This window comes from Microcebus murinus, chromosome 12 (assembly GCF_040939455.1).
Source record: "Microcebus murinus isolate Inina chromosome 12, M.murinus_Inina_mat1.0, whole genome shotgun sequence".
Lineage (NCBI taxonomy): Eukaryota > Metazoa > Chordata > Mammalia > Primates > Cheirogaleidae > Microcebus > Microcebus murinus.
Genome location: NC_134115.1, coordinates 13,402,875 through 13,418,765, shown reverse-complemented (window position 1 = coordinate 13,418,765; position 15,891 = coordinate 13,402,875). Strand labels below are relative to the sequence as shown.

The window sequence follows — 15,891 nt, the reverse complement described above, 5'->3', positions numbered from 1 at the left end:
CCAAACTCTAGGAGAAATGCTCAACCATGCATTGGCTAATTATCCAGGATTCCTCCGTGAGATTGAAGGCTGGTTTTGTGGGGCTTTCAGAACTCTCCCATGGACAAAGTGAAGCAGCCGTGATAGTGGCTCCTCTCTTCTCCTCCCCAAACAGCTTGAAACCACTGGCCTAGGCAGGCTCCACACTGTGCTCTGGTACAAGAAAACCCATGGGCTTTTTCGTCATGAGAAGTTGAGCATTTCACTACATGTGGAATATGCTTTGGTTTGGGTCATACTGAGATTATAGGAATTTAGTGACCTGTACTACATTTTAAGGCCCTGGCTTTGGTTATTAACCAACATGCTGCAACACAGGCAAGTGAGGCAGGACGCTCATTAGTTGTAACGGTTTCTTTTTACCCTTGTGAGCTAGCTTCTTAGAAGTTTTTATTGGCTACTTCATCTTTACGATTGATTATGAGAGAATAAAGCTTTTTAAGTCAGTGTTTTCTCTTTCAGATAAATACAAGTTGATATATATAAATGTGTGTATATATATGGTTTGCTTTTTTAGTGATTATCTCTTGAAGAAAAGAATTACGTATAAAATCTTTTGATGTTTTATGCTGGTTTCCCCAAGAGATCCTGTCTACTTATGAACAGGCTACTGTGGGCGGCCTTTATCTGAGGGTGTTCTTTTCTGATTCATGTATTTGCCTCCTGGGCAATGCCTATTCATAGGCAGCAGTTTCCTAAGATTTTTAGAGTTTAATGAAGGAAAGTTTCACAAAATGTAAGTGGTTTCACTTTCATTTTAATGGTTCTTAGAGATTTAGTAAATAGTTATAATCCAGATAAAACTCATATTTTGCTTGAACATATTTTCAGATTTTGAAACATTATATAAAATTAGTATTGATTTAAGTGTTTATTATCCATATTTTCAGCTCTGAAGAGTGAATATTGTGTAGCTGTTTCCTAAATTTATATTTCTACTCTTTAGAATTTTGAGTTTCTTAATGATGTCTTGTTTTTATGACTAGAAATCTGAGCCTCTATTTTTACCTTTGGGCACAAAAATGTGTTTAGCTGTTGTATTTCTTTGGTGTGGGAATTGCTTAAAATGCCAGGTCATTCGTTTTCCAAAAGCAAAGCACTGTGATTATCTTTGTGTAACCTTCAAAGGGAAATGAGATGCTTCATTTCAACAGGCTTTGATATAAAAATGTGTTTCAGGTATTTTTGGCAGATGTGTTCATAGAAAATCCTATCAATTCTCAGTAAAATAATTTGCTGCTCTAACGTGCAAACATGCCTTCCTCTGTCACATATTTGAAAATTGTTTCAGTGAATATAATCTTATTTTTTTCCAACTATTTCCAGAGTAATTCTTCAGTCCAGTGTTCAGAGCTGTAAAACATCTGAACCTAACAATTCTGGCAGTGCAGGCATTTCTAAAAGAACCACCAGATCTGCTTCAAGGAAAGGCAGTTTTAAAAGGTGAGAAAAGAATCCTACTTTTCTGAAAAGTTGTAAGCATTGGTTTTCCAGTTTAATCTTGTGGATCCTACTTCTGGAGAGTGACATGAAGTTAGGAGAAAATAGAGTTCCTGTGATGGGAAAGTCATCAAAAGTGTTTTACTCATTCATCAACACTGGAAGTGTGCTCTCTGGGTCATGATATTATGGGAAACCTTTTAAATTAAGAATATCCAAAGCTGTCAGAACTTGGAGGAAATCTTTCTGAGTATATCAGATCCAGCATGATGTTAGAAAATTAGCTGCAAATTAACAAGAGGGTAGAAACATGATAACTCTAGTGGGTTTGGGGACCCCCCCTCCCTAAAGACTCTCTGTCCTCTTGGCCACAGTCCACACCAAAGGGTGCTGGTTCTTCCCTGTTTATCCCACCTTTCTCCACTGCCTTCATTATGTACAGGCTTTGACAAGAACATGGACATGTTCTGTCACCAAACCAATGACTCACTGTTGTCTTTGGATACTTCTTAGGAAGTGAAGGTGGACATTTCATTCTTAAAGTATTCCAAAGACAAATCCCTAGTGAAAAAAGAGTAGATATCCCACTCACTGCTGTCCCTGGAGTGCGAGGTGGGCACCCTTTTCACGTTCTTTGCATCTCTGCCTGCTGTCGGCAGCCCAGGCAGTCCTGCTTTTGCGCTCGTGGTAATACAGATCTCTTATAATAGACCGTAGTGGCCTGAAGATAATCAGACCCAGACGTTACAGTGTCCTCTACGACTTCCCTCCCTTCTTTTTAACTTCCCTACTCCATATCTTTAAAGCTTTGGGGCCATGTACCTCATCGTCAGTGTTGGGTTTGTCCCGGTGTCCAAGCAGTCGAGTCTGTCCTGAGAAATCCTTGACACACCGAGAGCTCTGTGTGCTTTGCCCTCTAAGGAACCGTTCAGCTCTGTCATATATCCTGTTTGTGGATCTTTGGTACAACTTTACAACATACACATAGTCATGAGAATGTCACAGTGCCCGGTATGAATATCTGAGAATTTGGGGGCACTTGACTCAATGATGTTAGGATTTTAATTTTTTTCATTAGAAATGTATCAAATATTCATATTCATTTTACTCTCTGATTCCACTTGAGAAGAAATACAAAAGGTCAAAGATTTAGATACATATCAGAGTGTTATTTGTAACAGTGAGAAATAGGAAAATGGGCTAAAGATTGTTAAATTATGCCAAATGAATTGGGAGTCATGTTTTTAAAGAAAACCTGGATAAATGCTCATGAAGCCATGAGTAGAAACAGCCACACATAAAAATTCTGCAGCATAATTCTATTTTTATAAATAGATAATATATATGTATAGAAATGTGTAGATGTATAAATGTTTATAGGTACAAAAATGTATTCTACATATGTATAGAAATAAGATAAAGGAGAAATATGCCACATAACAGTTCTTCTGGTTGGTGGGACAGTTGGGGATTTCTTTTTTTCTTTCTTTCTTTTTTTATCCTTTTCTTATTTTCTAACTTTCCTACAATCACGAGGGGAAATGGGAGTATTCAAACTTTAACACTTTGAGTCAGACTATTCAAAATGGAAGTAAAAATCCTGCTGCTGCTCATAGTTAATGTGGACGTGTTCTTTTTAGGTGTGAGTGCTCAGGCTTCCCTTACAGTCTAGTGTGTCTTGCACATTTAATTCTGGTTTTTGCTTTTTTGGATTGTGCTTTTTAGGTTACAGAGGAATAGAGCCCAGGAGCCCCGAGGGAAGCTTGCCACATCACACCATCTTCCTTTGAGGAGGGTTGGCCATGGGTCAGTTTTTCCATCTAGGTCTTGTTCTTTTTCATGTCACTCTAGGGACCTAAACATGTACTGCTCAGGAGAGGTGGTTCCTGATCGCAGTGAGCACCAGTGACCATCTGCCTGAGGTCCCTGCAAGGACACTCTGAAAATTCTAAAGTAGGTTTCAGGCTGAACAGTGTGGACTGAATGTTGAAATGATCCAAAGTTTCCAGGAAACTTAGTGCTAAAAGCCTTCTTTTAAATTCCAAAATGGACTTTTCAGAGATGATTTGGAGAGCCAAAGGAATAAAGCAGTGAGAATTAATTGGATTTCACAGTTCATTTAACCATCTTCCTCTACACGGGTGTTTTTGTTTTGCCTCTTTTGGGGCTTTGGCCTATGTTCGCATCACCTTAACTGTAAGTCACTCATAGTTTACAAAAAGAAAGGCAAATAAATTACATACAGTTTCCAGGAATCGGAGGCAGCCAAGCTGTAGCCTGGAACTTTATCCTGCTGAATGCTGTTTGGTTTTGGTTGGAAGGTAATGAGGGAATTAATATATTGGTGCATAATCTCATCTGGGCACAATAGTGTGAGCTGAGATTGTTGAGTAATTTTATAGTGAATTGGAATCTTTTCTTTAAACAGAGGTACAAGAAAACCAGGACAGCCTTTCAGTGTACTTTCATCCATGCTTTCAAGGTGCCAGGCTGCTGGTCCACTTTGTTATTCCGGTTCCTTCCTGAGCCTTCTCTTGCAGGTTGATTTTGTTCTCAGTATCATCATCATCTGTGGTGCTCAGGACTTGACCTTTCATTTACACATTCTATTCTATTCTTAGAGGCTTCCAGGACGAAGACCCCACCTAAACTCACTTTGCACTGAATTGGCTCTTTTGAGTTTTGACAGTTTACTGAGAGGCTCCTCAGCTTTGAAGAGTTCTTTTTTTTTTTTTTTTTTTTTAAAGAGAAGGGGTCATGCCACAGGCTAGAGTGCAGTGGCGTCTCCTGCACCCTCGAGCTCTGGGCCTCAAGCCATCCTCCTGCCTCGGCCTCCGAGCCACTGGGACTACAGGTGGGCTACCACACCCACCTTAGAGAACTTTTTCACAAACATGTCAAAAGAGCAGTTACTTAGGGGGCTCAAAAAAATATGAATGACATCCTGAGTATTTGTTGTTGGGAAAAATGCTGCTGCGTTTCTCACGACAGATGACCATTTCCTGGTGTGTCCATTTGAACTAAGCCACACCGAAACCTTAGTCTGTGGCAGCGGCTCCGGCACAGTGACCGTGTGGTGTGACTACTGTGGCCCTCTGCCCGGGACGGTTGGCCTAGGAGCCGCTGGGCTGCGTGTGGCACTTGTCAGTCCCTTCCTCAGGGCTGACGGGGAAGATGGATGGACTAATCCACCCACCCCCACCCGTGCTTCCTGTTAGGACTACACATCCATTCTAACATTTCTCCTTCAAGAATTAATAAATGCAGTGACTCACTGGCCCCATCACACTGGCCTGTTTTTCAGTGTTCTCACATTAACTCTCTGAAGAGTTCTTAGGATGAGTCTCGAAAACTTCATCATGCCTCCAACTGAGAACTCACAGCCACCTCAGTTGCTGACTTTCACTTCACTTCATGTCATGTCGTGGCTTTTCCACCAAGTGCGTGTTTCTGTGAGCTCATGCTATTTCTTTTGGGCAGTCTTTTTCTTTTTTAATTATAACTTCTTCCATTTTCTACGAAAACTTTCATTTTTTATTCTGAGTTGTATCATTGGGAAACCATCACTTTCTGCTACAGTTGCGAAACCAACTTTGTCCATGGCTTTGGAATGTTTTGTCCCTAATTGTTCATATTGTGGGAGGGGATAAATGCTCAGGTTCTTTCCTTACACCCTAAAACCGTGAGCGTCTATGCTCATGAGCCCTTCAGCTGGGAGTAGTTTTCATTCAGGGCTTCTTTTAAGTCGCCACTTCATACCTGTCTCTGCTTCTTGACCCTCAGAGTCTCAGATCTCGGTGCCTGTTCCAGGCCTCTGGGCTCTAGGTTTTTGTTACTGCCCTTACCTCCAAAAGCACCTCAGCCTAGGAGTCCCAGAAGGCTGTCTTTTTATTCTTTATTTAAATGCTTGTTCCCTCTGATCTTTAAAAATATTAATGTCCCTTTGAAATTCCAGATATTTTCCCACTTGCCTTCACCAGCTGACCTAGACCTTTTGACTCAGGACTCTACTGGGGTCTCCAAAAACTAAACCGTCAATTCAAGCACACCTTCTCTGGTAGAGCAGCAGCTACATAATCTGAGCGAGGGTCACTTCTAGATTGTTTTTTCCGACTCTTTTCTTTTGCGTTTTTCTCTGAGAATTGCTACTGAACTGAAAGTGTCACACAATAAATCGGGGAAGGGAAGAAGAGAGGCAGGGTGAGAACCGTGCTCGGTCATTTACGAACAGAGCAGGGTCCTCGGGGTTCACGCTGCGCCGGGCGAGGGTGCCTCCTGCGCTCGGCCGGACTGGAAACCACTTAAGGTGCCAGAGCTTTTTCTGTGACCAAATCCTGGCTTTCGAAATAATCCAGTAACACTTCTTTGTCTTTTCGTTCTGTCCGCTTCTCCCACAGCCTGGTTCCTCAGCGGGAAGGAAGGAAAAGGAGTGCTTTGCAGCAAATGCCCTTTGTGGCGTTATGGTACTTTCCTTGCTCTGCTGCTTTTGCCCGCCCGTCTTTCTTAATTTTTATTTATTTTATTTTTGTTTTTATTTTCTGCAGAACTGAACCTTTTTCTGCTCTGCCTTTCTCTCCTGTTTGTCTTTACTTTATGGTTGATACTGTGCTGTCTTCTCCACAAAGTCTTTGTCATTAAAAAAAATTATACCACGTGTATACTCTTTAGCATGTCAGTATTTTTATTCTGTTGCCTTCCTTGTCTTTGATAACTGCCTGTGGGACGCTTTAAAACGTTTATGGTAAAATCCTTTTTTTTTTCCCCCTAGTCCCTCCGTTTCAAGGACTAAAACAGTCTTGCGTTAAATAAAATCCTGTGACCAGAGTTGAAGGAGGACCCTAGGAACAGAAAACTGCGACAGGACTTAGCACAATTTGAGAACAAAACAAAATTGCAAAAGCCTTAGTTGCTTTCCACCTAAGAAGTTGATTCAATGAAGAAAATGTCCACTGGAGTTGAAATAACTAATTGAGTTTGGGTACAAGTGAATGACTTGAAGAAGGACCCAACTCTCCTATAGAACCGTCTCAAGCTTAACAACAAAAATGCTGTTGTAAATTTAGTCTCAGGTGTAAATACCCTAGCTCTCTGCGCCCCGGGGGGCTGGCTGTGTGTGTGTCCCTGTGATGGCAATCATTTTAGCTGCTGGCCTCCAGAACAATTGAGGATCTCATGGAGGTTTTTTATGTATTTATTTTCTGTTCGCCCTGTGACCCAGTGTCAAAATTTATATAGATAAAAGAGGCATTACTGAAATGGTACTTTCTGTAATTTGATACTATTTGGCTTAATCATCTTCACTTTACTATTTGTAATACTGTCTTAATGTTGATTCTGTTAAGTACCCAAGCTGTTTGTCTTCCACCAAAGAGTGCTTTACTGACAAGAATCTGTGAAATCCACATTTAAACACTATTGCATGTTGTAATACTGAAGTGTGGTACTTTGGTAACCTAAAACTTGCAAGAGAATATTCATGGTAGCTTTAGAAGACTCAGGAGGAAAAACTGGCCTCAGAGTTGGAAGACTGTGACAAGTCATTCCTTTTTATGTCGTTTAGAGACTGAAGAATTGCAAGGCGGCCCGTTGTTTGGTTGCCTGGTCACACAAATTAAAATCATATTTCCTTCCACGCACGGAAGAAATACACTGTTGGTTTTTCCCCTTGGAAACGGCAATCCCAAATAATGGTGGCTTTAAAAAAAATGTTATTCCTCCTTCAGAATCTTTCTCTGTAAGTTGGATTTTTTTCCCTATGTGATTAGCCTAAGGCCATTCACACATCCTTTGATTTCAGTGACAATTATTTGCTTCTGGATTTCAGTTGTTTGTGGTAAGAAAACTCACTGTTGCCTTTGGTTAGGGAATATGACCAGTAACTCTTTGCAGAGTGCCTTCTCCCCACGCCCCCGACACACAGCGGAGTCTGTGATATACAGCAGTCACAAAGATAGAATTTGTTTGCTGCTAAAAACAATAAAAATGGGACCCCAAATAAAAGAATATTTTGCACTCACCTTGGTTCCTCCCATAGTAAGAAGTGGGTGGTTTAGTGATTGTTACGCAGTTTTTGCCTGTGCTGGTTTGGAGAAGGGAGGGACGCAGTATTTGGCGCTGGGGGCAAATGCCCTCCCAGGCCAAGAGGAATAATGTATCAGGTCAGCAGGCAGCTCCGTTTGAAGGAGCTGCCTTTTCCACAGAACTATTTAGGGATAAAATGTGGCTGGAATAAGCAGGTTAAAGTCTTTAATGCACAAAGTAACTGAAAGCAATGACTCTATTTTGGTGTTTACTCTCTTGGAGTAAAGTGTAAAACTGACGGCGAGGGTAGACGAAGATGCCGTTGTCGCAGCCACATAGCTCCTGCCCCACCGGGCACTTGGGGAGGGCGAGCATGCCCGCTTTGAAACACTAGGGGCCAGATCACAGAAAAAGAGTGGTTTTCTATCCCTGGAAATAAATAGGCACAAAAACCCACTTCTCTATGGGAAGACTGCTCTTCAATAAGATCTGGGTAGAGGAGGAACGTTCCAGTTGCTATCTTGTGCTGAAATACGAAATATTCAGACTGTGCCCGTGCACAAAGCATTGAATTCTCAGGGCAACTCTTCTTCCCCTTACACTTTTTAAGGCCACCTCCTCGGTAAATAATCCAGGTACTGGCAGTTGCGAAAGTCAAACTTCCATCTGAACCGTTGTCGGTTTGGCTTTTTATTATGTCAGAACAAGTAAATGTGCCGCCTGCCGTGGCTCTTGGTGGGCACTGCTTCCTCACAGTGAAGAAGCCACCTGGTATCTTGGCCTAGAGTAAAAAGTATGGGTGTCAGTGCGAACCACTGCTTTTTTGTTTTATCGATTGCCTTTTCATGTTGGCTGCTCAAGTTTTCAGCTAGAATTGCTGTCACTGTGGCTCTTTCTAAAAATCCCTGTATTTAACTGGCTCACTGAAATTAGTCATAGGAAACTTGTGTTTGGTAAAGAAGCATTCCTTGGAATCCCAGATGACTTGGGATAGTGCTTCACATGGCATAGCAACGGTATGAAAGGCGTGGGGAATCCAGGAAGTCTCTGGGTCTGACTGATGGAAAGTTCTTTCTGCTGTGAATGTGAGTGGACCCTCCCCACCCCTCCAGCCACCACCACCAGCTGAAACCACAAGACACCCAGAATCTTCTGGGGTTCTAACTTAGAGTCCTTGTTATAGAAGACCTTGTTGCTATGGAATAGGAAACCAGTACATGTCAGATGGAAGAAATTCCTTTTTTGAGAGCCTTAAATAACTCTGAAAATACACCAAGATAGTATCCAGTAGAATTAAAATTAGAAATGAATATTTTTAGGTGCCCTTGAAGCTTTCTGGGGACTCAAATCATAAGAGAAAGGGGCTGTCCAAAGGAAGCGTGTTTGCAAAACTGTGTTCTTGGAAGTACAGGCAGACCTGTCTCTGGCAGTGCTGAAGAGGGACTCTGAGGCGCTTGCCTGTCAGTGCAGAGGGACACCTCCTGAGGCGCCAGTGTGAGTCGCTCCTCTGCAGAATGTCTCCATTCTCAGCTTCATGCCCTTAGCCTGTCCCCCGCCCGTCCCTCCCCCGCCCTCGTAGCCCTCTCACAGGGGTGATCGCTACCTCTTTTTGTGGGCCCAAGCAGGTTTTAGAGGAGTTCCTAAGTGCCCTCACGAGGCCAGCGTGTTCGCTGTTGGAGCAGAATGCCTTCTGCATGTGTGTGACCCGAGGGCGTCCCCTTGCCTGAACCACCGTCCCTGACACACGAGCAGTGCACTCGCGTGTCCGTTCTTCATGTAGCTTCGCTCCTCCTCCTGCGCACCTGCATTTGCAGACGTAATCGTTGCACTTGGGAAAGCAGTGCTTGTCAAAAACAACTTTAAGAACATGCTCTGTTATTTCTTTAATAGTTATCTCCCACTATTAAACAGTCCTGGTGAGGCCAGCTGCCGCTCTTCCAAATCTCCACATCTGAGTATGCTCCGTGTCACTGAGTGGAAATACGACAGATGTGCTTAAAAGACTGGACAGCTGGCCTATACCGTGTAGGAAGTTACCTCCTAATCACCCAGTAGAATTCACTGTCAGCACATTGTTCACCTGATGATAGTACTGAAGTTTTATACTAATAATCTGCAGACTTTTATCCAACCTGCATTCGTGTACAGATTATTAAAAGTTTTAAATGTAACTGATTAATCAGTATTTGATCATTGTCTTGACTTTTTTATTACAATGTATATTTCTAATCATATTTTTTAAAGCCTAGAGAACTGGTTGAATGAATGTTTATTTTCCTGAAGGTATTTTTAAGATAAAGCTTCTAATGGCCTGTAAACTTTGCATATATATGTAGTTTGATACGTATTTGTCACATTTGAAAATCTTGTGTATTGTAACTGGTTTTTATATAAAATATTAAATAGTGGAAATTGTATAATTATAATAATCATGTAATTAAAACTATTAACCAAACAGCCTTTTGATTTATTGTATTCACTCACTGAGCATCCTAAGTTACGGTGGGCAGTAGTTAAAATATACAGCAGACAGAACCCAGAATCTTTATTAGTCTGCTAGGGCTGCACAGACCCAGTGGCTTAAACAACAGAAATTTATTTTCTCATAGTTCTAGAGGCTGGAAATGCAAGAACAGGGTGTCAGCAGGGTGGTTTCTCCTGAAGCCTATCCCCACGGCTTCCAGATGGATGCCTCCTCGCACGGCCTCTCCTCTGCACTGGCACATCCCTGGAGTGTCTCTGCACGCCCCGATCTGCTCTTATGAGGACACCAGTCAGATTAGACAGGGGCCCACCCTAACAGTCTCCTTTTACCTTAACCACCTCTTTAAAGGCCCTGTCTCCAAATACAATCATGTCCTGAGGGGCTGGGGTTAGGGCTTCAAGCATTTTAATTTGGGGGATCCAAGTCAACTCATCACACCTCATTTAGTGACTGTGGGGCTCCTGCTGAGAGGTCGTCCCACCCACGCCTCACCACCAGCTCACGCCATGCAGGGGTTTCTGGCTCTCTGGCGGCCACTGGGCTAAGACTCAAGTTTATCAGGCACTTGGAGTCCTGGAGGTGGTAGACTGTGGCCCCTTCTCTTCCGCTGCCGTGACCGGACCAGTCGTGAGGCTGTCCACGTCCTGACATCTGTCCAGGACGCCAGCCCCAGTGTGTGCTTTACTCGCCCTCCCTGCTGAAGGTCTCTCTCGCTGGGCAGGGTCCTAAAGGCACGATGTCCACACTTCACACGCAGCTCGTGGCTGGCACTTAGGGCCCCGTTCTGCTGAGAGCTCATCCACTGCCCCAAGGGAGCTGGGCCTTGGTGCACACTGGGGTGGGAGCTTTCAGAGTGCAGATCAGAGGGAACTTTCTCCTCTTCCCTCTCCAAACTCCTCCCACACGTGGCCCCCCAGGTGTGCCATTTGCAGGTTCTGCCCTCTGGGAGGTGATGGCCTCTGCCTGCCCCTCTGTAGTTTCCCGTGAGGACAGGGCTGGGTGCTGTGTTGTCCTCCTGACCTGTGAAGTCCCTGTGTGCTGGGAGGGGCCGGCTTGGCAGCGAGGGCCCCAACCTTGCAGGGCTTTAGATGAAACCACAAGCACACCTACGCCTGTGCCCCACCGGAGGGCCAATGTCTTGCGGGATGTGCGGCGGGCATGGGGCCCCGGCCCTGTAGATGTGTGTCTCCTTCTGTTGTCCCAAGCCACACTGCCGAGTGCCAACCCACTCCGAGGATGATTTGCTGAAGCCCTCTGCTTCCTTTTCTTAAAAAAAAATGGTAATAAGAATTCTTACCTTAGCAGTATAGCTATGTTAAATGAGATAATGCATGTGAAGTGCTTAAAACAGTATGGGACACATAGCTTTCAATAAATTAGTTTGTCATTTTAGGTAATTTTCTCTAGATAATTGGGTAAAGACATTATAGTCCCTCAGTATCTGATCTTTTTGATACCTGCAGCATAGTTTTATGCACATGTAATGGTGTAAGGATTTTAAAAGAGGTCAAACTATTTTGTCTTGAAGGGGGGTGCTAAAGTTAAGTCTCTAGAGAGTGGTTTGTTCAGGGCAAGGAATTGCGCTGGTAAGTGCATAGTGTTTGGATCAAAAGAATTATGTGTCCCTGCCTTAGCACTGGTCCCAGTGGCACTCCGGGGTGCAACTTCCACTCTGCTTTCTCTCCCGCCTTCTGTGTGTCCAAGTGCACCTGTGGGTGCCCTAGAAAGCAGCATCTTGGGAGGAATTTTCCAAAAATATAATTTTTACCTCCTGTACTATGCCATGGCTTATGTAACCGTTTTCTCCTCACTGTTGGCCACGTGGGTGGTTTCCAGCTGTTTGCTGTTAATGGCACTGCATGAATGTTCTTGCATGTAAATTCTTCCTGGGCAGTGCTGGTTATTCCCCTAGGATAAATTCTTACAGAAGGGATTCCTGGGTCAAGAGATACACAGATTTTTTTAAGCTTCTGCAGTACACTGCATCAAAAAGCGACTTGATGTAATTGCTCAGAGCGTGGATTCTGGACCCAGACACCAACCTTTGCTCTGCCACTTACTAGTTGTGTGATCTGGGCCAGGTTGCTTAGACTCCCTCAACCTGTTCGTTCTCTAAAATGGGGGTGGCAATATCTATCACACAGGGCTAGGTATGAGGATTAAATAAGTTGGTATTTGTTAATCACTTAGAACAAGTGCCTGGCACATACTAAGAGCCATATGTATTGTTTAATAAAATAAAATTGTTCCCTTAATGCTCTCCCCAAGGACAGTGACAATGTACAGTCCCCCACAGCTCCTTCCTCCCCCACCAGCAGTTATTGTGACACTGGTAAGCTGGTTAATCAATAGCAGGACACTGACCCAGTGTCATGAGTCATGAGTCACCACACTCCCCTGCTGTATACAGTCCTGTCCTTAGTTGGCCAGTATTCAGATTTGGGGCATTTTGTCTTCCAAGGGGTGGGCGCAGCGCCCGTATGTCACATGGCCTCAGCATTCCTGTCAGTCTGCGGGGGAAGAAAACAACCCTTCTGAGCAGGCCTTTCCAGACCCTCCCCGGGCTCTCCCCAGCTCCCTCGCGGGGACACTGCCCACGTGGGGACGGGGGTCCTTCCATGCCGCCCTGTAGCACACCTGGCCACCCTGCCTGGTCCTAACTCTGTCTCATCTCTTTGCCAGCAAATCTGCGTGGCTTTGACATGCTTCCGGACGACGCGTGCTCTGTCCACACTCGCAGCCCCAGGTAAGGAGGGCCCTGGCCCCCCGGCCCCTCAGCCAAATTACTTTTAAACGGGGAGACTCTTTGGGTGGAAAAGGGAGCATGGAGGAGGTCGTGTGGCTTGTGCATTGTTTTACTTGGAGAAGGACAATGGCTTTCCCCACCCTGTGTGTGTTTCTCTGTGTAAAACAAGGCGGCTTTTCAGGCAGGCCCGTTCTCCCCTGCGTAGGACTGTCCCCAGAATGCCGGGGATCTGGTGTCCCTGGCACCCCACACCCACTCGGTGCCGGTGTACGGTCACACCCCCCGCACATGTTCAGCCAAGTGCAGGGCCAGCGCCTCCCCCGCTGGGAGCTGCTGACCGGTGTCAGCACAGCTTTTCCCAGCAGTGGCATTGACAACAGCCACGGGCACTCAGTCTTGGGACCCTGCTGAAGCAATGCTATTCTCCTGCCCTGGCCCGGCTCCAGGGGGCAGAGGAAGGGGCCAGAGGAAAGTTTTCATGTAGGGGCGGCCGCAGGAGCGGGTCTCACCCCTGGGAATAGGGCCACCGAGACTGCAGGGTGGGCCTCGAGCTAGTGACCAAAGTGCCTTCCTGCCTGGCCCCAGCTTATCCCACCGTGCCCGGAGCAAGGGGTCTGTTGTGACATAGCCGGAGGGCACGCGGGAGCTCGCCAGGCAGGGCTGTGATGGGCATGTCCCTAAGCAGCAGCTGAGTTCATTCCTCACTGTTGGGCAGGCCAGGACTGGGGGAGATGGCTTGTGGCCCCCCTGGAGCGCGTATGTTCAGAGTGGCTCCGCTCTGGCCAGCCCTAGCCCTGCCTGTGGCTAACCCGGGATTTCGGGCGCAGTGGGCAGACGGAACCTCGAGGTGCGCGGAACTCCTGTGACAGGCTCCGCTGTGGCGGTAAACACAACTCTGCCCATCTCCTCCCTTTTCCAGTGGTGATTGGCTGTCCCAGGCCGTAACGTTTCTAGACCGGCTTTTAATCTGGCTCAGGATCCGCAGGGACTAGACCTGTGCAGCACTCGCCATCCGGAACTCTCTCCAGGTGCAATTTAAGCCTGTTTCCGCAGGCCCTGCCGCAGCCTTGTAGCAAGAGTGTTCTTGCCTCATCCTCTGCTGGGTATTGAGATTTCAGCCCAGGGCCATCCTGTAGGTGGCCTGGGGTGTGACTGGGCCCCAGGTGGTGAACGGACCGGGCTGACACCCTCTCTGGTCAATCCTAAGCCCAGTATTTTAGGAGCCCTGTGACTATCTGATGGAAGCCGAAGCCCCTCCATCTCCCAGGAAAGCTCTCGCCAGTTTTGAAGAGTGCACGGACAGGCCCACACGCCCTGGGGTGCAGCTGGGGCGCATGCGTGAGCAGGGCACCCTGCAGCTGTGCAGCGAAGGTGCCTGTTTCAGTCCTCCTGACCCCCTACTCCGCCCACCCCAGATCCTCAGTAGAAGTTCCCAAGCACTTTCTACCTTGGTCACAACGTCCCATCTCCCATGACCACTTTCCTCACAGGCCACCTGGTGCTCCCATTTCTATCCACCGTTCCCTCTTACTGAAAACTTCTGCAGCATCTCTGCTCACTCCCACTCTCCCACCCGAACATGCAAGTTCTAATCGGTTTGCTTGGGACTTGACTCAGATGCCTTAAAAGCTTTCCTCACTGATGCTCTAATGCAAGGCCAATGGCCAGTATCTGAGTGGGATGCCAGTACAGTTGTGCAGGTTGTTCATCACACAACTCCAGACTGAAGTCAGTGTGAGTCCAGTCCCCGGGGTTAGGCAGGGCACAACATGGGTGCCCAGCTAGAGCAGCCCTGGTGCCTCCAAGTCCTCAAGTGCTTTGGCGGGTAGCTATTTTTGAGGAGAGATATTTTACCCTGCCTCAGTGTCTGAGAACATTTGAGAACTCTCAGAAGCCTCTCTGGGACTCATGTGTCAGTTGACGCCACTCCATTCTCACATGATAGGCGTCCCCAACTTACAAATGGCTTTGTGCTGCCAAGGTTATGTAAGTCAGATCTCTGGAATTGGGCACACTTTTGCAAAAAAAATGAATGCAGTTAGTTATCTGCTGCATTGATTGGACCTGCTCTCCCCACCAGGCCTGCTTTACTCAGGGCGTAGTTGTGAGGGGTGCAAGAGCCATTGTGGTTTGGTCAGAGAAATCCCTATCATCTGGAGCCCTGGAAGCCTTGTGGCCCAGGTAAAGGCTTTCCTGGAGCAACAGGAGACGGGCAGAGACCAGGCAGACGCAGGAGCTGCTAGCCCCGTAGGCCTGAGACACCTCCCTGAGGCCTGAGGAGAACAAAGCTCTGATCCTGTCCCCACCAGTGCCCTGCTGGTGACCTGGAACCTAATCTCTTGGCCTCTCAGGTCTTGCTACCTCTGCCCATGCAAGAGCCCAGTAAAGCTTCCAGTAACACTAGTCCCGCCCCGTGCTCCTGGTGCAGAGACCTGCGGGTGCTGCTGCTGCTAATGCCATGGTGGGTGACATCGCGGGGGACTGTGCACCGTCTCCTGTCCTCGCTCCTGCTTTGCCCAAGGGACTAATCATTTAACACACTGACTTCCACACTAAAAAAAAAATTTTTCCTTAGGGCCTCGGTGTTTCATTACAAAAATAGAATAAACTTCGAAAATAAAATGATCCTTTCTAATTTAATGAAATTTTTTTTATTGTTTTCTGTGAGTTGTATGCAATTAAATTGTCAATATTAATTGCAACAGTAAGAACATCAACAGGATGTTCACGAACCAACTGCAGGGTTTTGCCCATGCATGCTACAGCGTGGCAGCGTGAACTGCCTGCGCAGGCAGCTCCCAAGGTAGAGACGCATGAGACACATATGCGTCACAAGGCCCCAGGCTCAAAACTAACGTGAGTTAAATACAACTCACGTGACAGTTAATGTGTTAACTGGGAATTTCAGGAGTGTGTAGAAACATCGGTTTGGGGATTGAGTCTGGTTTCTGCCTCTACCCCTCATCCACCCCTGCCCAGATACTAGCTAGGAGCTAGGACGCCAGCGCCCTCGCCTGCTGCCTGCCCTGTGCAAGGACGAGGCAGACGACAGCACTCACAGACACTCGAGGACTGCCAGCTGCCCCGGTCACCAGGCTCTGCCAAAAGGGAGCAGTCGGGTGGAGGGAGCATCCCTCAGACTTAAAAGATGTACAAACCA

At 46.2% G+C, this 15,891-nt stretch overlaps 1 protein-coding gene across 11 annotated transcripts in view; it reads left to right on the top strand.

The window, feature by feature from the left end:
- The window catches only part of CDC14B (cell division cycle 14B), a 99,680-nt gene extending 84,303 nt beyond the window's left edge, over positions 1–15,377 (top strand). For 2 of the 11 annotated variants that reach the window (XM_012787241.3, XM_076008561.1), the window contains one exon: positions 6,248–9,988. Coding sequence is in view for 7 of the 11 variants with exons in the window: in XM_012787235.3 (XP_012642689.1) it covers positions 1,366–1,482; positions 5,877–5,942; positions 6,248–6,284 (220 nt within the window). In the remaining 4 variants the exon portion in view is untranslated. Of the gene's footprint in view, positions 1–1,365; positions 1,483–5,876; positions 5,943–6,247; positions 9,989–13,650 lie in introns of those variants that run through there. The other 9 variants (XM_012787235.3, XM_012787236.3, XM_012787243.2 and 6 more) reach the window with 9 other exon arrangements.
- The last annotated feature ends 514 nt before the right edge of the window (positions 15,378–15,891 follow it).